General features: G+C 38.5%; 1 protein-coding gene across 2 annotated transcripts in view; it reads left to right on the top strand.

The window, feature by feature from the left end:
* adam12b (ADAM metallopeptidase domain 12b) overlaps positions 1-22775 on the top strand; it is a 92855-nt gene that overhangs the window by 16410 nt on the left and 53670 nt on the right. For both annotated transcript variants that reach the window (XM_042010832.1, XM_042010833.1), the window contains exon 3: positions 2117-2190. In XM_042010832.1, coding sequence (XP_041866766.1) covers positions 2117-2190 — 74 coding nt within the window. The remainder of the gene's footprint in view (positions 1-2116; positions 2191-22775) is intronic.

Genomic DNA, 22775 nt, shown 5'->3' on the forward strand with positions numbered 1-22775 from the left:
AAATTTCATGAAGTTGTCAAACAACAGATAGATGTTAATGGTAAATGGTCTGTACTTAAATTGCGCTTTTATCCAAAGCGCTTTACATGTACGTCACTTTCACCCATTCACACACACATTCACACACTGATGGCGGAAGCTGCCATGCAAGGCGCTCAACCACGACCAATCAGGAGTAATTAGGGGTTAGTGTCTTGCTCAGGGACACTTCAACATGAGCTCTCTGGGCATGGATCAAACTGGCAACCCTTGGGCTACAGGACGACCACTCTACCCACTGCGCCATGCCGCCCCATGAATGATGGGGTAATGATGACTTTAAGATATTTTATAATATATGCAATGCCAATAATTATCATCACAGCAATTAGAAAGTTCTTATTGCTGCTTACAATCTTTTCCCATGTCTCTGTTGGGATTTTGGACCCACCTGTGACAGCTTTCAGTTCTTTTAGGTTGAAAGTCTACTTTGTCATATCTCTGTGGTTTTTGCCACATAATTGATTCAGATCTAAACTTCAAAATGTTGATTTTACTCTAAAAAAATTCTTGAGTACTTTGGTTTATGTTTCAGAACATATTCTTGTTGGAAGATCCAGTGCTGCCCAAAGCCAAGTGTTTCTGCAGATCAACCACAACGTGCTGTCAGATCCACATTGTATTTGTTTACTTTGACAAGGTTGCCTGAAATACATTACATCATCAAAGCATTGCATCTCCTTTTTACAGTGTTTGAACTTCAAGTTGGTGTTCTGATGACAGCCAAGTTTACTTGTAATAACAATTCTGTTTTCATACCACTTAACCACTAGATTTATCCATAGTTATAGTATGTTTTCATTAATCATTCATTCTAAAACAAGGCTCAGTTCAGATCCACCTGCTGAATGTGATCTTTAATAAGTAAAATGGACTATTTATTATGTTATTTATTATTCTGATTATTTGTATTTGGAGATTGAGGTTATGCCCTGATCATCTTCAGGGTCTTCCTCTATTGATGTATGTAGTAGACAGTAAGCCTTGGAGCACATTATCGTGATTTGAGAGAAAACAAAAGTCTGAAAGCTCAGACCACACGAAAACTTTCCAGTGTTGGACTATTAACAGCTGTCTTGTCATAAGTTATATGTTGAAAAAGGCCCAAGCCATAAAAGTACCCACAGCTGCTGAGTAGTTATAAGTGTCAATGAAAACTTACATTACAACTCCTCCATCATATATCAGCTCTGGATTTCCTAGTCACTCCATTCCTTGCTCATAAAATTTCACCAGTGTGTGTACAGTCAGTCACAAATGGGAAATATGAATTTCTGGTTTTAAAAAAAATTTTAAAAATCAAGAACATCAATTAAAGGTCATGTTTCCTTGTTAGGATATAAAACATTAAAGCATAAAGAATTTATTTATCATACTAAGTGGTTTTAATCTGTGTATATAACTAATGATGAGACATGACGTTAACAGCGAAACAACAAGAAAATTCAACTTCCCACGTTTGAGGTACAGCGAATGCAGCATCATCTGGATTTTTATTAAGGCAGAGATACAAAGTGAAAAAGCTGGATAACTGTAGAGTGATGTAAGTTCATCTTCTAAATCTGAACTCCTCACTGCACACTACATTTTCAGATCAAGGGTGGGCAAACCACATGTAACTGGTTGTGTTTCATTGTTGTCAGTGACTTTGGACAGCAAATTATGCCCTCACAAGCACAAAAAACTGTCATTTTAAAAAGTCTGTAAAGATGAGCATGAATCCATGTATTTGTTGGTGTAAATACAGTACCTCCATTTACTACATTACTGAAATAATCATTGGCAATAGATGGAGTTTTAGAAAGGCCTTTAGGATTTTAACTTGTGTCAGTAAGGTTAGAAAACAATAGTTTGGTACAATGTACCATCCTTTGTGTCATGCACAGACTTGGAAAGTATAGGATGTAGAAGTTTTCTTCCTGTTCCTCTTGCACTATTGTGCCTTACTACATCCTTCCTAGTGCACAGCCTCTGTTTGAAAGTCAGACATGGCTTTGCAGAAATGCTGGCTCACAGGCAGGATGAGGGGAAGCGATCAGGCCATCTCCATCATTCTCGATATCTTTCTGTGTTGCAGAGTTACCCTTCATCACTCCAGCTGGTGGTATTTGTGGAAGGTGAACAGCTGATCCTGCTGCTGGAAAAAAATGAGTGAGTTTTTCCTGTTTCATTATAAACTGTCTCCATACTTATCATGAGCACTGAGACAGGAAATTTGATATTTGTTATGTTAATCACACACAGAGCCAAAAGATATCCTATTATGAATGGTGTGAGTCATATATGCAAGTGAAGAAGTTGTACGGGTCTACACTATGATATAGTATATTCAAGGATGGAGAAGTAATATGTCCCCTAGTGATTGGACTCTTTTATGGTTCATTCTCTCTGAAGAGCCGAGAGATGAAAGCTGATAAAGAATAAGGCTGAAGAGAGCTCTGAGGACTTTTCTTTCCCTCGCCTCTCATTACTATCTCTCCCTTCCATACTGTAGAAAATAACACAGTGAACTCTGAAGCAAGGGCTCGGGATCACATGGAGTTCGCAAACATGCATTAACACTTACATATTCATGCACAAACTGTGCTGTATAGTTGCAACAAAGACTGATTTAAAGGCAAAAGAAAAGCCAGCTCAAGTATTTATGGAAAATGTACAATCTCACAAGAATGATTGCATCACTAATGCAGGTCATGTCTCTGCCAGTGTTTCTTATTCAGAGGGAGTGGACAGATAATATTTTCCTTTGCGTCTTGGGGATGCAGATATTGACACTGAAATGATGGACTTGATCTGAAACTGGTCACTCACTGGTGCCTCAGACATACATTTGGCGTGCAAGAAAACTACTTATTATTTTAAAGGCTTTTTAACAAATGGTCTAATATTCAATATTCATTTAAAATATTTATGATGCTTTTATTATGAGCTGTCTTAATTCATTTTACATGTGACTAAACAAAGTCAGCCAACACTCACAAGCACATTTCACACTATTTGCCAAAGAAACCAAGAAATTCTACTTAGGGACACTGTCCAGACCAAACCTACAGTATGTCTATGTCTATCTATGTGACCTGCAGTAACCACATCATCAGCTGTGAGTCATAAGTCACCAGCCGTCACCGACTCAGTAACGTTATGGCATTCCCATCAGGCGTGTTCACTGTCAGGCCAGATGTGTCCTCTGATACCGCTTCACCGGTTTAGCCAACACAGAGCAGATGGTCTTTGACCCCTGCTTGTTTGTCTGTTGCAGTGAGGATGCATCCTTTAAGTGTCAGGCAAAAGGAAATAATGAGGTCACATGACAGATGGGCTATGAAATATATATATATATATATATATATATATATATATATGTGTGTGTGTGTGTGTGTGTGTGTGTGTGTGTGTGTGTGTGTGTGTGTGTGTAAATGTTGATGTGGGGGAGAGTATATTTAAATGCAGAGAATAAAACAATGGTCTGTGTCTTGCATGAATCTGCTGAGGTCATGCAGTTTAAGTGCAGCGCACGGCTGTTCCAAAGCCAGTGTGAAATGATCTCGACCCTCACCAGTAAAAAAAAAAACATTACCAGAGCCAATTAATAAACTGCTGTTTGGAACTCCTTAGAAGATGAGGAACTCCTAAGGAATTCCTTAGAACTTATTTGGCATTCATGTCATGGGAAAATTTGGCCACTTATATTGCACATTCACCTGAACTTTAGTTGAACTTGATTTTCCTCAGGGGTAGAGGCCGTCTCCTTTTGACCCTATAAGCTGCAAGGGCCAAACTGTGGGAGTAAAAAATGTAGCTCAAGGGATTGAACTTAGTTAATTTCAAGAACTCTGTATCTGTCTTATGAAGCATCAGCACAGCGGCCACGATCACAGCCTTTAGAAGAAGAGCCCTGCAAAGCTCAGGTTTGAATGTTTGAGCTAGCCATGTATTTTCTTAACCCACTGTATTCTTCTCAGGGTCACACAGGGGGTCTTAGTTTCATTTGGGCAAGAACCAGGGTCGTCAGTCCATAACACAGCTTACGCAGAGACAAAACAACACAAACAACCATTCACACTTCACTCCTACAGTCAGTTTAATAATCACCAATTAATCTACCATGTATTTATTTGGACTCCAGCTGAGAGTCAAACCATAAATCGTCTGGCTGTGAAGTAAAAGCTACTGCTATCTGCTCTTATTTAGACCATTTAAGCCATGTACTATGAGCAGCACAGCAGGAAGTGACATACATCAGCCTGTTCCTTATGACACAGTATATTGACCCTTTTTCCATTGTGCAAGTTCTTTCGAAATTGGCTCTTAGCATTTTTTGCTCATTTTCATAAGAGCCATGGAAATGGCCAATGTCATATTTAATATTTCAGGCTTGACGTGTTGTACAGTGCAAACAGAGCTGGACAGACTTGCAGACTTGTGCCAGCAGCTGCAGCTTTGAAGTATAGCATTGATCAATGGCACAGTTGGCCAGGTTCAAATGATTAATGGTGGTCGTATGGGACATTCCGCATTAGTCTTGATTAAAGACTTCAATAACACTGTCTGGGGGACCAAGAAGCTTGTGTGTATGTGTGTGTGTGAAACAGAGAGAGAGGGAAAAGAAAAAGAGAGAAGTGCCAATGATATACAGTTGGGTCCACTTAGTGAAGTATTGTACACTTTATATAATCATGTCTTGTTTCTGAGGCTGAATATTATTTGAAATTGTTCAGAGCTGATATAAAAGCAATTTTTTATTTAAAGAGATTGCATATTGCTTCTATACTAAGTAAATGCTTATGCCAAATTAAAATGATTTACTTGGTATATTTACACTGAACAAGTTGAGAGGTTACAACCTTGTTTTATAGCTTATAACACTAAACTGTTATTTTTCACTCCTAAAAGCACATAGTGTACCCTTAAAGGTGTAATATGCAAGATTGCTTGTTTAAAATAGTTTATAACATTGATAAATTAACTAAAACATAACCAGGATGTAATGCAACAGCAATTAAGTTAGCATGCTAACTAGCTAGAACTAGCTTACCTGCTTTTGTAAAACTGATATTTTATTCCACTCAAGATGGGATGCATCTTCTAGTCTAAGAATAGGAAGAGGACCTGTCTGGATTTAGTGTATGATTTTCTCTTTTTGTCAGGCATGGCAGTGGTTGATGGTTGAACTGTCAGAGTGATGTGGAACTGTAAGAAAGCAGGGTAGTTGGGAGAAGTGCTGCCTATCAAGCTTTGCATCGGCTACTGAGCTCTTGCCAAACTCACACATACTTGCACAACATTTATGATATCCGCTTCCCTGGCCACCCGCATCTGACAACACCAGTGATTGCAGTCAATCACAGATGCAAGCAAAGATGTGCACCTAATCCAACAAATCATCATGCAGATCTCAAGCTGGATAGTTTCAATGCTGTAACTGTATCTGGCCATGTCATAATTTACAATATGAGCCTAATTTTGCTGTTTTGTGGCCATAAGTGGACACTGTAACTTACTTAAGTACTTTGTGAGTTTAATACTCTCACCTTTTGCTACAAATAATTCACTGTCAGGCTTACAGTGAGTGCAAAGGCATTAAAACCCCACTCATTCTGAACAAGTGGACTGCAAGCACAGTTTACACATTAATAAATAAACTTAATTATATGCATCTTTAATTTCTAATTTCCCTAACTTGCAGTGCATGCTAATATTGCTGTTGTTTAAAGTATACACTGACTGTTGTCATTATTAATGATTCATTTCAGTCCTGTTCAAGTATGCATGAAGTGAAATAACCCTTTTTATTCTTGAAACACAATGAGCTGAATATTGCTCACCAACTCTCTACATATGACCATGTGTTTCCCAGTGACAACATTTCCTTTCATTCTTCTGTGGCAGGAAAGAAAAGAGGAAAGAGCTCTTTTGAAACATGCTTCCACATCAAAACAACATCATTATGTTTTTGACCAAAAAATCCCCATAGCAACATCCTCATTATAATCCATAAAAAGATGCACAGTATTTCAATAACAAAGCTGACAATACCAACATGTGTCTTGATGTGTGTTTGACAGAGGAGCATAATAATAACCAGCCTTTATACTAAGAATATTTTTGGGCTTCTTCTGCCCTTAAATTGAATCTTTCAAGAGTATGAGATATGTTCATTTGTACAAAATGTGTCTATCTATCAGCTGCTGTGTTCATAATGAAGAGAATTGTCTGCTTCTTGTTTCTTTTAGCTCTGAAGTCTAATCAGAAGGTCTGAAACTACATGGATGCTGGTTGTTGAGCATCAGAGTTTACAAGTGACAGTGTGACAGTCCTGCTTTTCTTGCCGCCTCTTGCACTGACACTTCCATTACTCCCACTTCCTCTGTTCCTGCATGTCTTCCTACACATCTGTTAACAAGTTGTTGTAATGTTTTCTCCATGTCACATTTTTCCCTGTGTTGAACTTTTCTGCTCCCTTTCACTCACTATCTTTCATTTCCTTTCACACATCCATGCTTCCTCCCTCCTAGATGCTTGTGCTTTCACTCAACAGCTCCTTCCTCATTACACTGAGACCCTGTCAAAGCCACCCAGAGAGAGTTGGATCTCAAGCTGCTGTTTGGTGCCAACACATGTGTACTTAGTATTTAGTGCCATGTTTCTCTATGGTTTGCCTTTGGATGCCAATCTGTTTTGTTCATTCAATTTATACATTAATAGGTTAAACACCAGCTGCCTACAGACAGTTTGTATTAGTTATTTTATGTCGGAATGCTTCATTAAATGTGATAATTATTATCTGATTCCCTGATATGGTATGACTAAACTGGAAAATGTACTTTTTTATGCACATTCAATATAATGCAAACTGACATGCTAGCTAAAATGTGGAAAATAAGCATATTGCCAATTCATTTTGTTTTGTTGAATATAACACCATTTGCAGACATGGGATAAGTAAGTTGAAGTGGCATTAAATTCAGCGTATGTCTTGTACTATATACCATTCATAAGCATCTTTAAGCCCCAGCAAAGACAAAAAAAAAGCCTTTTTACTTTAAAGTGTATAACTTCCCTGAAAACACTTCCTTGAATTTTGAATCTCAGCAGATTAGATGTGTAATGGTGAGCAGTGCCTGCTCAGAAATGCTGAACTGAAAAATCAAAACACATTGGGCATTTTGAAAGGTAGAAATTCTTCCTTGACTTCTATTTTTTATAGGAAACTGATAAGTAAATTGAAGCAACTGCGACTGTTAGCTCTTACATGAGATTTCCATGACTCAGTCTATCTTTGAAAGAGGTGGCACTCTGCCTTTCGGAGAGAGGTTGCTTATTTAATGACTTTCCTCACAGCTACAGATGTGCTGGCGTGACAAAGAGAGCCGCAGTACCTATTAATAATTTGTCAAAACTGGATGATACATTTTGAAAAACATGTAGTTTTGCCACAATGTTATCGGGCAAGCTGTGTGTAAAATATACTTGCAGTGGATGGGGACAAATTTCCCTTTCCTGCACCTTTAAAGCTTGTTAAAGTGGTGCATTAATATAGAATTCTCATTGATTTCTCATTTGTAGTAGTTTTACTGCACTTTCACTAACGACTGTGTTGCCTACTCTTTTACTTTATGTGGGTTCACTGCTCCACCGCTTCTTCTTTGCTGTCTGCACACATGACAGGAAAATTTTATTTTTTGCTGCTCATTTTGTTAAGATGCTATGAAAAACATTAAGGTACTGCACCTGAGAATATTAGGGAAAACCATTGGAAAAAAGTTTAATTAATTTAATTAATGACTCAGTTTGGATTTCTTTGAAAAGCAGATTGTATGGCTAATTAGATTACCTCTTATTACAAGTACCACTCCATTTATTTGCTTGCACGCAGTTCAGAAAGTGACACTTAACAAGGTAAAAGCTAGTGACATTTCCATAGCATCTTAAATGGAGAAATAACCAAGGTGCCTATTCAGACTTGAAGGTGACAGTGTCATTTACCATCAGATTAGTGGAATGGAGTGCTTTTCTTAAAGGAGCTTCAGGGAGAAGCCAGCTGAGTAACTTGGCCTATTACAGAGACTGGAGATAAGAAACCACCCAGCCCTGTTCTCTCGAAAGGTGTCAGGCTGTCAAAACACTTTGACACATATACTTCTTTCATACTATGTGCATGTCTCCTAAAACATAGTATCCTAAAATGTACATCTTATCTCTTCAGGTATTGATTGGATTGTGAATTCCACCTCTGATGACATTGTCATTGTAGGTTTTGTTAAGCTGAGAGCACATCGTAATCACATTTTGCTTCCTACCATCTTTAATTGGTTGGCAAAAGAGTTTTGAGGATAATGCAGAGTGCCCTTGGGGAAAGTTGCCCAGCTGTGAAGGACTGCATAGGGGGAAAAAAAGAGAGTTAGAGTCCTCTTAGGTGTTGCTCAAGAAGATTAGAGCAGTATTTATTTATATTTTTTATAATTAAAGGGATCACAGCCAAGTTGCTCAAAGTCTCTGTCATTGTCGTAGTTTTCTTCTTTCATCTTGAGCTCAATTTTCTCTGTTTTCTTCCTTTATTCCTTAAAATTGTAATTGATTCTCAGACTTTGAAATCTTAACATCTGTGTTAAGCCAGTAAGAAGCATTTGACTTAATATATACATGTTTATTATTTTCACACATTTTCACGTAATTTCCCAAGATCTTGTTTATTGAGATATTTTTGTTAGAGTACAACTGATTTTGCCTTCAATCAAATAGTTCAATACAATAACTCAGTATGCCTGTACATCATCCATTTGTTAACTGCATGGGTAACAGGAGTGGAGCACCTCTCTGCAGCTTTTAACCTTACCTCTACTACTACAGCCGTTGAGAGTGCATGCACAGAGAACATGTGTAAGTCATGTGTGGATAAGCAGTTTACTGTTTTATTTCTGGGCACTTTGTAGAGAGTTAGAGCCCCAATGAGAGGACAGAAGACATACATTTACAGCCATGTCAACAAATTCCTTGAAAAGGTTGCAGTTGTTTTGTTGTTTGTTTTTTTTTATTAGACACTGAGACACTGAATATGATATCTGCTAAATGAACAATGCCATGGTGCAGGTGAATAGAAAGTCTGTTGTCTGTGTTGCTGTTTTTGACATGGTGGGTTGGGGCTACAGATGTTAATGATGCATAATAGCTGGATCTATCCTGAGTATCATTTATCTGCATCAGCAGGAAACGTGTCCTGGAGAGTGAGTGATTACATTACAGTGCTGTGCAACGATAGTTTTCTCAAGATAATACAATGCATGTGTGATCTGTACAACATGATGCACTGTCATTCATTTATCTATGACAGGATGGGGTCATTAGTGTAGGATATGTCCTTAAATTAGAATCAGCCTGCAGAGTTGTATATTCTAAAAAAAGTTAAGATTTTAATGTGAAACTTGTCCCAAACAGAAATTGTGCAGTGTGCAATTCACAGCCCACTGTATAGCCAGTGACACAAAGAATGGGTTAAAACAGCACAGCTCAGAAGCTGTTTGACATTCTCACTTCACTTCATCTAATATTGTTGATTCTAGCTGTTGTGCTCCCAATCACATCGATCAATGCAGGCAATATAAAGTAAGATTATAGGGATTGAAAGCTGAGTCACAGTTAAAGATATAGAGCATTTTAGAGTAGTATTATCATGTATCAGCTAAACATAAAAACGCATCACTATATAATTTTATGCGCCTATCTGCCAATTTCAGCACGTATGAGCTAAATAATCAGTACATAGGATCAGGACAAACTTCATACATCAAGGAGGACTTTTTTAAGAACTTACTTTTTTCTTTTTATCTCAAAAAGGTCTGTGTTTTCACCAAAATATGATCAATATAAGAGCCTAAACCAGCTGAATGAGAAATGGCATCGCTGGCATTAATTCTACTTATAGGGGGTAAGTTGAATTTAACAAAGTGACAAAAGTACAACATTATAAATAAAGAAACCAGTGCAAACCTTGTGGCTGTGGGTTTGAGGCATTACGGGAGAGCCAGGCTACATAAAGCCTTTTGTTTGTTTTTGATAAAATCTTCAACTCCAGCTGCTAAATATGTTTTGTGGGAAGTGTGGTGAGGGGGCGGCATGGCTCAGCAAGGTAGAACGGTCGTCTTGAGGGTTGCCGGTTCGATTCTTGGGTCGAGTTCATGTCGAGGTGTCCTTGAGCGGCCGACCCCGAACCCCTAATTGTGGGTGAGCGCCTTGCATGGCAGCTTCCGCCATCAGTGTGTGAATGTGATGTATGATGTAAAGCGCTTTGGGTATCATTCCAGGTACAGTAAAGCACTATACAAATACATTAAATACAGTCATTTCAATCTGCAGGAGCAAAGAACTGGAGAGATCTACAAAATCATTAAAACTGGACATATTTATTTCCAGGTTTGTTTATAAGGACACATACAGTTGTTTCTAGCTTGCTGGTATTTTTTATGTTTGTTTTTCTAACTTACTTCCTACAACAAAAAGGTGCCTTTTGCCAAGTTGTTATTGGAATTTTATTTTTATTCATGACATAATTGGTTAGATTGATAACCTATATAGCTTGATTAGAATGACTAGTTAAACAGAAGCGCATGTAGTTGGACTAAGGCAGGATACTGAAACAGCTAGAGACATCACATACAGACACAAAGAGAACCTCCAACATTCAAGGATTCATGATTCAAGGTGCTTTATTGGCATTCTAATAGCCGACATGAAAGAATGAAATTTGTATCTCAAGGCCTGCAGAAGGCAGAAAGATTAAAAGATAAAACAAAAGAGATAGATAAAAGAATAAATACCTGCAAATTGCACATAGCAGTACAGGAGTCTGTGTGAGTTGTGAAACTCTTCATGAGTCTAACACGTTTAGGAAAGAAGCTGGTCCTTAGCTCAGAGGTTCTGGCCTCGGTGTTGCACAGCCTTCTCCCAGACAGCAAAGGAGAAGACAGTTAAAATGAAAGGTGGGTGGGTCCTTCATATTCACAGAGGTCCTGCTCCTGCAGCGACTGATGTAAATGTCTTTTATGGATGAGAAACTGCACTCAGGGATCCTACCAGCTGCCTGAACCACCCGCTGCATTGCCTTCCTTTCCTGAGCAGAGCAGCTATACCTCAAAACACTCTCCACCTTGCATCTGTTGAGGGCTGGGAGGCCAAGACTCAGAAAACTCAGAAACTTTTCTGAGGCAACACCTTTTATCACAGCAGATTTATAAATGACTTGCCTGTGGTTCATGTTTAATTATTCATTTATTGTACTTTTCCTGTCCAGCATCATAGCAAGCAGATGGTGTAGCTGCCATGTCGTGCTAAACAAATTTGCTTTGACATGGGGAGCTTAGTGGATGTAATGGAAATAAAGTTTTGTGGATTTAAGACTCCCTTGATGCTTGAGTGTTGTTCTTTATTTTGGTTATTGCTAAGTTACATTTTTTGGTTGGACCTGATGAGAGGAAATAAAGGAAGGGGGAGTGTTGGGAGAAGAGAGAAGAAAAGGAAAAGAAGACAAAAAGCAGATCAAAAGCAATATGTACAACTGAATTGTAAAGAAACTTCACGGAGCACATCCTATAGTCTGCTTAAGAAAACAAAGCAGACAACCATCAGGAACACCTATAAAGACCCATTTATGCTCAACACAGACGACGGATGGACAGTTTAGTCTGTATCCTGTGTTGGTTATGCACATAATTTGTTCAGTTTTCACTGAGCTTAGCCATCCGTCGCTTGATGCAGAAGATGGAGCAATACCACTGGAAATCGCAGGGTAAGTGCTGGGCAGAATAGCTGACATGCGACCAGTGAAAGAAACAAACCAGAGAAGAAGAAGAAGAACAGGAAAAGAAAAAAAGAAGAAGAATAAAGACGAGGTCAACTTTAGAAATTGCGCGAGTTTTTAAAGAAGCACTATGCGAGTGTTTAGGGTGTGTTGAAAACAACTTTATAGCGCAGCATTAAAGCCACATGGCGTCAGAAACTGACGTCTGATCACGGGAGTGAACTGTAAAGTCAGCACTGCCCACTAGTGGAGGAATTGTCTTAACAACCATGGCAACACAAAAGATGCACGGAAGTATGAGGACGACGACGAATGACAATGTTTGAAATGGACTTCGCTATTTACGTACATGCTATGTTTATGTGCATTTTATATATTTATGTATTATAAAACTGCATGTTGAAAATCATGCTAACATACTGATCATGTTTTTGTTTTGTTTTTTTAGAAACTTAAATGTAGAAAAAAACAGCTGTATATATTTGTAGCAGATTATGCTGAATTCCTGTATGATGTTGCTGTTTACCCGGGTCAAGGTTACTACTTCAAATCTTAAAGCTGCTGTAGAACTCCAGCAGATGAGTGGCATAACTTAGAGACCTCTGTTTCTTCTTCTTCTTCTTTTTTTTTTCTTTGTTTATCTTGTGCTTAGGGGATGAAAAATATAGCAAAGTAAATGCAATTTAGCCACCAATATGCTCTAGACACTTATGTTAAACTCAAAGTCAAAGCTCTGATTAACTTAAAAGCACTTTGTTGTTTCACCACCTGTAGTCCATCCAATTATTGACATCTCTGGCTCAATACCCAGCAGCCATGACTTAACTTACACTGCATCAGCACCAGCGACAGATTGCTCACCCTGATCCTTGTGTTAAACTGATACATCACTGCCAACTGAAAGTTTCCATCTCCAGCATATTTGCAGGGTAATGGGCTGGAGAATGACAGATTGTGTGCTATTATCTTATTGGACAATCAGTGCAGCATCCATGAAAGTGTAAAGAGTGGGTTTAATGACGTGAGACATTTTTTAAAAGCGATGGGAACAGTGCCTCATGTAGTCTAGGACTGGAGATGATGGGCTGTGATGTGTGCCAACAGTGGATCAGCATTAAGTACTGTATAGAAAATAATAAAACAGTTTTCTTTCGGGGCAAAGGTGCTCCTTGCTGCTCTTTTCAGCAATAAGCAAAGATATTAAATCAATGGATGTGATTGTTAGGGAGCAAGAGCTTATTCATGGTGGTGTGTAATCGCTACTTGTTTTATGTTCTTTCTTTTCAAGGAAACACAGCAGTAACAGAGGAAGGCTTGGATAAAAGTGAAGGGAAGAAAAATAAAAGACATGTTTAATGTCTTCTCCACTCAGCTCTTAATTGCGTATTTCCCCTGAAGACAAAAACTATGGTTGAACAATGAGGCTGCCCAGGGGAATCACCATAGATTAATTGGACAGATAGGAACCCTCTGACATTAACATTTATGCACTTGTTTACTCTTTTTCAATGAATAATAATAGGCCGCCTCCCTTGAAGATTCCTAGTTCCTCATTAGTTCCAGTGTGTTGCTCATTATGGATAGGAATACTGAAACAGCAAAAGCAAAAAACTTTTCAGTTCTGTGCAGGCATAAAAACAAAAACTATTTCCAAAAGTGTTTAACACTACTTGTTCTGTAATTCTTTTTCACACACTTGTTATCCATGTTATCAGTTCATAGATGGACTTAAAAGGAGACATAATTCCCCCCCCCCCCCCCCCCCCTTTTTTTTTTTTTTTACACACACAATTTCCCAGTGAAATGTCTGTTACATGCTTTGATCAAAATACCACATAGATTAAGTATCACAGCATCTTTCTCATCCTTGTCAGAACGCTGCTGTTCAGAGAAACATCTTTTAGAGGTGTGTTTTGAGAACAATTATACAATTTTGGGCCAAGATGAAACCAAAAAGTTGGACTCACACAAGCGCACACATCAAAACATGTATTAAAAAGTCAAGTGACAATTTTACGTATCAAATATTTAAGGTTTCCTTGTGTGAATGGACAGCTAGTACCAATACCTCACAGTCTTACTGGAAGTTGTGTTTTAAACTGGTCCATGTTAAAATATTCAGACAAAATTTAGTTGGCAAACACTATCTGACTTTTTGCTTGAACATTAAGTGAACATTACTCCCAAAAAAAGTAGACTGGGCTCTTAAATCCTCTTTAGATGGGGTTGATGTAATGATGGATGCAGCTCATTAAAGCTTAGCTATAAGTTCTCTTCATGGTTCTAGCCCATTGATGTTAAATCTGGTAACACATGGGAATGCAGAATTTCCAACTTCCATGGGTACATGGAAATTCAAGTCATGTTTGTAAACCCAGACATTCAGATTTTCTATCATTTCTCTGAAAGGCAGATTTTGAAATAAAGTATTTTATTAGTAATCTAATGAACAGTGAACAAAATACTGGTACTTATTAGCTACGTTAGTTATGAATTGAACAAATAACTGCTGACAAAATATTTGCTTTAGATAATGAAGTGAAACCACAGATCTGCAGGAAGTCAAGTTTCTTTTCTCACTTTTTACACCAGACATGCAGATGGTGAAAATGCCCTGATTCCATGCTCTGTCTTCCCACTTCTCAGACGGATTTTTCAGTTAATCCCAAAAAGTAACGTGGTTGTGTCATTCTGGAGTTTTCCAGTTGGTAGTTACATGTAATATCCAGATATAAGTAAATTCGCCATAAAACAAATAAATGACTTTTTTCTTCTTTCCTCTTTAAGGAAAGTAAAATGGCTTTATTTATTTATTTATTTATTTATCTAGTCATTTATTTATTTATTTATTTAATTGCTATATTAAGGGAATTTGTGCAAAATTTACAGTTTGCTTTGTTATGTTTTGGACTACAAAACATGATAAAATAAATTAACTACAGTATATGAATTAGAATAACTCATATCACTTTTTAATAGATTGAATAGAAAAATGAATTCATTACATGGTTTCCTACATGTTTGGTTCTCCTTAGTGATTAAAGATATTCTTTGCACTAGTTAAGACATCAAGCATGCTTTGAGTGCCCTACCACGAAGTGCATTACGCTAACAATTTGCAATATTAAGAGTTTTAAGGTTCACTGCTTGTTCATACTGCGTGTGTACCATCGTCATTTGATGCCCAACGATATTCTCTGCACTGTTGTTTGGGTAATAAAGAATCCATGTTCATGTATTTGTTCCTTGGCTACACATGTCATATTAATAACATTCTGATGTTTAGCTATATAAGCTGGTTGCATTAATTAGAACAAGCAGCCATGGTGGTGCAGAATGTGACAGGGACACAAATGCCAAAGACAAATTTTATACAAGATGAACAGTTTGCTGCCTGCATTATCACAGTTGACCATACTCAAGAGGAAGTTAAGACAAGTGGCTTGAATGCATGCGGTGGACTTGGTGTGACAACATTTTCCTTCACACTGATTTTTGCAAAACATTCCCTTTAAAGGGAGGTAGGGAATATGACCTCATGGTCTTTGTGCAGTTATGAGGAAAATATGTTTAGTATGGGAATCATTTCATGGTGTTATATATTCTGGACGTGTAGGCCAGCAGCTATGAAACAGTTCACTCTTTAACAGCTCTGCTGTGCCTCACAACGTGGTGGTTGTTGTGTTCAGAAATCAATAAGGGTGATGTAGCTGTGCTACAAATTAGTGTTTCACGCCCAAAATTAAATGTGTTTTTCTTTGAAGTATAAAAAGTTCAGAAGATGACATCACTGCGTTTTTCATCCTTGTGTTGCACCTACAGCAATTCATGTTTATCAGAATTCTGTTATCAGTTCCTGAGACCTTTTAAGACTTTACACTATTGAAAAGCGGAGACAGTAAAATAAGAAATAGGAAATAGGAGGAAATGTCTGGAAGCATGAAGATAAGGTTACCATCATCAGGAATGAAAGAAAACAAAAATCTTTGGAGTGTACATGCAGAGAAGGCATATTTGGTGGAATGAAACTGATTTCAGTCATCTGCTTGAAACTCTCAGACTTTGCACTGGATATGGCCACCTTTCATTCAGATGACAGTTTAGGGCAATAGCATATGATGGTGCAGGAAATGCCTCCATCAAATGATCCACTCAGACTCTCCATCACATCCGTTTCCTGTGGTGCATCTTTAATACTTGTTAATACCTGAAGAGTCTGGCAAATAAATCTTGATAGAGCGAAGTCGATACAATTTTCCTTAAATTTTTCTACTTAACCTGTATTTTTTAGGCTTTTCAATATCACTTGTATTGTTGATCATCATTCGAATGAAACACTCCAGTAAAGCAAAAGTGAATTTGAGTTCTCATTATCCTCATGCGGCCCCTAGCTGCTATGCATTGGCAACATTGGCCTTGCAAGTCAGCATTTCTGATCTCATAGATCCTTGTTTTGGGGTTCATTTAAACACTGTTGAGTATTAGTGCTCATAAAATAAAAAAAAGATCCCGCTGCAGACTGCAAGAATTTATTATGACTGCTTCAGATTATTCTTTGTACAGTTACACCAAATAGAAATAAAATAGAATTAAAGTGAAAATGCTAAAGACTTGTCTCTGATTTGTATATTTTTCAACTTAGAAATTAAAGGCTTTTCTAAATAATTACACAAATTAATTTTCTGACACATTAACAATATTTCAACAAGTTGAAAAGGGTCAAATCTGGTACACATCATCTCCTCAAGTAAATGAAAAGCTTTCATGCACCACATAAGAAAAATCTTATCCTGAACAGTATGAATTGGGATTTTAATATGAAGTAGTTTATGTATTTCATAGGGTCACAAGTGCCACCATTAGCCAAGTGGATGAGAATCTATGCTGTAAGTTTATTGAGTGAGTAGTTAAGTTTGATATGGATACCAGTATCTCATCAGAGTATCTCCTTCTAGAGGGATCCTTACCATTTTCCATCTGTTTAGCCTCATAATAGGAAAAAAATCCCACTTTACTCACATACTATCATTTCCTCTTAATACTTTCTGTCAAAACATACATCATGTCTTTTTCAGAACCTACATTCATCATTTTATGAGGCAAGTCAAGCATTCATGAACGATATCATACGGCCAGCAATATTTCTTTCACACATAAATGTCTTTAAAGTGTTGTTTATTATCAGATAAGTATTTTACTCTGATTTTGTTATTTTTACAGTGTTTGTGAGTGGCACCCCTCACTAATATCTCCACTGAAGGACTCATCCCTCACCTCTGCTTATAACTTAAAGGTAGGGTAGGAGATCCTGGAAAAATGGTTCAAGCAAGCTACATTTTGAAAGTACACAATTCAAAAGTCCAAACCCCTTTCTTCAGACTTCCCCTCGAAGCCACACCTCCAAAGCACAGAAAAGTGCAATGCTTGTTCCCGAGGGTTCACGAGCCCAGGGCAAAATTGATTCACCAACCCCACACACTACCAGATTCACCTCGAAAATTCAAACACTTTTAAAATACTGCAACTGCAGACAGTCTGTTCACCGCACACATTTGCCAATTTGAGTCAGAACCCCATCACACACAAACAGATTTCTGCCAACTTGTCATGCTGACAGCCCGCAACTAGTGACAACAAAATGCCAGAAACTAATGAATATTCACCCTAAGTCATAAAGACATAATTATCTAACCTCCATCCATCCATCCATTTTCTTCTGCTTATTCGGAGTCGGGTCGCGGGGGCAGCTGCCTAAGCAAGGGAATCCAGACTTCCCTCTCGCCACATTCACCAGCTCATCCTGAGGGATCCCGAGGCGTTCCCAGGCCAGCTGAGAGATGTAGTCCGTTCAGCGTGTGAACACCCCACCAGGGAGGCATCCAGGAGGCACCCTAATCAGATGCCCGAGCCACCTCATCTGGCTCCTCTCGATGTGGAGGAGCAGCGGCTCTACTCTGAGCCCCTCCTGGATCATTGAGCTTCTCACCCTATTTCTAAGGGAGAGCCCGGCCACCCTGCGGAGAAAGCTCATTTCGGCCGCTTGTATTCGCGATCTCGTTCTTTCGGTCACTACCCACAGCTCGTGGCCATAGGTGAGGGTAGGAACGTAGATCGACCGGTGCCTTTTGGCTCAGCTCCTTCTTCACCACGACAGACCAATGCAGAGTCCGCATCACTGCAGACGCTGCACCAATCCGCCTGTCGATCTCCCGCTCCATCCTTCCCTCACTCGTGAACAAGACCCCGAGATACGTGAACTCCTCCACTTGGGGCAGGACCCTATTGCAGACCTGGAGAGAGCACTCTATCTCTCTAACCTATCAAGTAGAAATAGGGCTACCATGGCATCACTTTGCAGCCCTTTCTGTTGCTTCAGTTGATGCCACCGCTCAGCTGCCGCATTGATGCACACTCTGCTCTTGCTCTCCTTTAGCTTTTTTCTTGGAAGTAGCCTTCTCCAAGACAGTTTTTCTTTTCCGACTCGATATAGGCCATTTTCTGCCATAATGTCCCTTACGTTTAAGTGTGTACCTTATTTTGATGTAGTTAGCTAGCCAAGTGCTTGCTCTGGCTTCATTGCCTCTACACATGCTCCAGGCCTCTGAGAGCACGATTTGTATATAAAGAGGAGCACAAGGGGTTGAGGGGGGAGGGACAAATAGCAGTTGAGTTTGACAGACATATCACAAAGCAATCTTTTAGAACGGGCTGGTTAAAACGATTGGATGGTGTTTTTTTTTTCAGTCCTGTGACTTTTGAGGTCACTAAATGTTTTTATTAAGCAATATATTAAAAAAATGCTCCTGGAAGTCATCTCCTACCCTACCTCTAAAGAGCATTCTTTCTCCCTTTGTGGTTTGTTTTACTGATGCAGTGACTTCACTTGCTTCAGGCACCACATCACACAGAAAATCTGTTGAGCCTGAGGTGAGGGATACAGACAGAGAAAGGTGTTTGATCAAGTGTGTTCGCTTATGGTGGCTAAACAGCATAAATGCAAGTTTTTATTTGGATATGAGCAGCAAAGCATAATGAGAAATTAGAATTGTGCGACTTACTATTCAGCTCGTACACTCGTATTTTCGCAAGGCCATTCATTGCTGATAAAGCTCTTAAAAGCATATTTTGTCAAAATATATGAGCTTTTTTTTTCTGGGACACATTGAAAACCTGCAGGACTGTGGCCTTTGAAGACCAATTTTGGACACCCCTGAGCTAGAGTCATTAAGAAGCTACAGTACCTTTGCTTTGGTTAGTATTTAAACAGGCTTGTCCTAGAAGCACATTTGTTTGATATTCATCTACTGCTTGCTGGAGGGTTTATACTGGATTTTATTTTTCTTTTTGCTCTCATTATTATGACATTTTAGCCTTGCTATTGGCAAGACTGAGGTATTATTCCATTTGTCAACTGGTCATACAATTTGGTCCTTCCTTTCAACAGAGCTTTAACATGTATTGAATGGACTTGCAGGCAATTTGGTCCCCAAAAGATAAATTCTAATGCCTCTGGCGATTTTCTTTATTCTCTAGTGTCACCATGAGTTTGACACTTTTGGTTACATTTTTTTAAAATACAAGAAGTGGTCCTGAAAACCATTAACATTTATGCAAAAATAAGACCTAAATAAGACTTTCTATTCTATTTTTTCTATTTTTTTGTTTTGGTTTTTTTCTGCTGCATGAACCCTTCTTTGTTGATGAACAGCTATGGTTTGTAAACTGTAATCCCATTGCGTTTCCACAGCCAACCGTAACCTTACTTGAGAGACAGAGTATCAACCAGATAGTGATAAATCCCTCGGCTACGTAATAGCATGATGCCATTGCAGCGCCTTCCAAAAGTAAAACACGACTCAGAAACAAAGGAGGAGAATAGCAATCATCAAACAGTTTGTGTTCTTTCTTCTTGGCGGTCCTTCGTAACGCCATTTTACATGGAGATTTGATCCACAAAAAGAAAATATGTTGCTATAAACAAGGAACCATTCCTGTTTTGTTTTTAGCCAGGTTGCATGTGAAGAGACTTTTTTTTTTGTCAACCAATTATCAGATTGCAGTGAGTCAAGATCCACCTTTTCGGGTTGGTTTGGTTAAATTGGCATTAAACAAAAGGGTCCTAACAAAGTAGGACGGGTCAGGTCAGATATTAGGGTACCCTTCCAAGTTTTCACATGAAACTAAAAAAAAAGTCTGTGCGTTCCGCCCGCACTCGTCAGTGGAAACGGGACTTGAGCTGCATCTGGCAAAATGAAACTAAACAGATCAGTTTATTTTTCCAACTGGCTTTTTGGTCACATTATTTATTATTATGGGGCGCCGTGGTTCAGTGGGTAGAGTGGTCATCTTGTCGCCTGAGTGTTGCCGGTTCAATCCTCGGCCTGCCGAGGTCATGTTGAGGTGTCCCTGAGCAAGACACCATACCCCTAATTGCTCCTGATGGGTCGTGGTTGAGAACCTTGCAGGCAGCTTCTGCCATCAGTGTGTGAATGTGTGTGTGAATGGGTGAATATGATGTATAATGTAAAGCGCTTTGGGTATCATTCCAGGCACAATAAATGGCTATATAAATAAAGACCATTTACAGAACCTTTATTTAACCAGAAAAATAGAACCCTTGAATTAGTCTGGAGTGAAAAGCACACAAGGAGGAGTATTTCTGTAGGAAAGCAGTGACTTTTTCCCTGCAGCCCTGCTAGGCGCACCATTATTGTTCAGTGATCTCCCAGTGGTGGACATAAATATTATCCAAAGTGACGCTTTTCGTTCCTGGGTTCTTTTGTGACCTGATAGACTATTGCCTACTTGCTTTTGTAGGATCTTTGTTGCTCGAATACTCCTGGGAGGGGTACCTTAAATTTCCTCACTTTGTACACAGCCTACTTAACTGTATGTTGGTGGAGCCGAAATGCTTTACAAATAATTTTATAACATTTTCCAACCCATGGAACAACAACTCTTTCTATGAACTCCACAGGAATCTCCTTTGTGCCATGATGAACATCCACAAACATGGGTCATAAAGATTACATTTTGATTAATTTCTTGAAATATAAAAATGGAACAATGTAAAATATAAAATAAAGCACCCACACCCGATTATTATCCTGTTCTTTAAAAAGATCCAATATGACCTACATGTTGACGGCTAACTCCCCAAAGATTTACATACTTTTGCTGCTCATAGTTTTGGGTCTTCTTTGTCATATTTTGTATTTTAGGATACTCCAAATGTTGTAATCTGGTGAAAGGTCTAGATGGCATGCAGGACAGTCCAGCACTTGGAACTCTTCCACTACTCTTCTTCTATACTATTGTAATAGGTCCTGTATGCAGCTTAGCTTTGTCTTGATTAAATATACAATGCCTTCCTGAAAAGTGTGTTATCTGGATTTGTGCATATGTTGCCTGTATATACCTTTAAGCATTGATGGTGCCTTGACAATTGAAGTTGCCAGTTCTATAGGCAATAATGCAATTTTTAACTTAGTACTGATAACAAGACAGATGGTTCTTGCCCTCTGTAGTCCAGAGGACACAGTGTCCATGATTTTCAAAGGGAATTTCACATTTTGTTTGTCTGGTTCACATATGGCTTGTGCTTTGCATGATATAGCTTTAACTTGTGTTTGTGGGTGGTATAGCGATCTGTGTTCACAGATAAAATAATTGTTCCTGAGCTCACACAGAAATTTTAATTACGGAGTCTTAGTTTTTAATGCAGTGCCATCTGAAGGACCATAGATACAACACGTCTACAGACTTTCAGATTTATTTAGTTTCTGGGTGTTTTTTTTATGATCCAATTACAGAATATTTGAAGGCTTAGCATTGATCAACATAATTACTTCAAAATTTGTAGACACAATTTCTGTAGATTGATGAACATTGGCCGTCTTTACTTATGAGAGACTCTGCCTCTTTAAAGTGTCTTTTTTTTATATCAGGAGGGTTGGTTGGCAACTACAAAAAATTTGTAGTTGAGAGGATTTTTTTTTATTGCTTTCTCCATTCTCACCTTCTTTCCTGCCTCTCTTCACTTTTACACCCTAGTGCATTAATTTCAGCCAAGCATGAGCTGAAGTTAGATACTCCTCTTCATCTCAATCTCCTTCTCTAGATGTGAGCTTTCTTTCTTTTTTTTTTTTTTTTATTTTATTTGGCATGTGCTACAGTAAGTAGCAGCTATAGGAAGGCTTTGGGTTTGGCTTGTGGGGGAAGAGGGGATTAAAAGAGATCATTGAAGTTTGCAGTCTTCAAAGGAAGCAGAAAGACTGCAAGAAGCCACATTCCTCTTGAATGGTTTCATGGTCATGAGGATTTGTTTAATGGTAAATTACTACATGAGGCATAGAGTCACATATATGTTAATAAGAGTAAATTTGCATGAAACTTTTTACTCTTGGAATGAAAGAAATATGATGTAAAAAACATTGATTGTGACCAGTGTGTGGCATCTTCTTTCAGCTTCACTGATTATGCAGTAGTCTGTGTCTGCTTGGTGGAATTTATTCTTTTCTACTAGGACTCATCAAAGCACCCGTTTCGTTCAGTTTCTATTTGCCATGATTTAGAAAATGACAGAAGGTCAAATTTCTCACTTTATTTTACACAGCAGGATACAGAAGACATCTTCTTTGTGCTCTCCTTTAATGAGTTTTTTCCCGCTGTCCTTGTCTGTATGGTCCATGCATTGTGTTAGTCATATCTTCAGCACAAATGCACTGGTTGTTGTGTAGAATGTTAGCAATCCACAAGTGTCAACAAGAGAAAGATCAGGTCAGGGATCACAGGTTGAAGGTTTTACATCAGCTATTGCAGCCACTAAATAAGTGTTCCTGCAAAGCATGTGTGAGGGATTTTATTTAAATTTACTGGTAGGTCTTTTTCTCTTTTTCAAATAAGGAATCATTCTCCTAATTGCTTTCAGACAGTTGGATAC

Source organism: Melanotaenia boesemani, chromosome 16, assembly GCF_017639745.1.
Source record: "Melanotaenia boesemani isolate fMelBoe1 chromosome 16, fMelBoe1.pri, whole genome shotgun sequence".
NCBI classification, from domain to species: Eukaryota; Metazoa; Chordata; class Actinopteri; order Atheriniformes; family Melanotaeniidae; genus Melanotaenia; species Melanotaenia boesemani.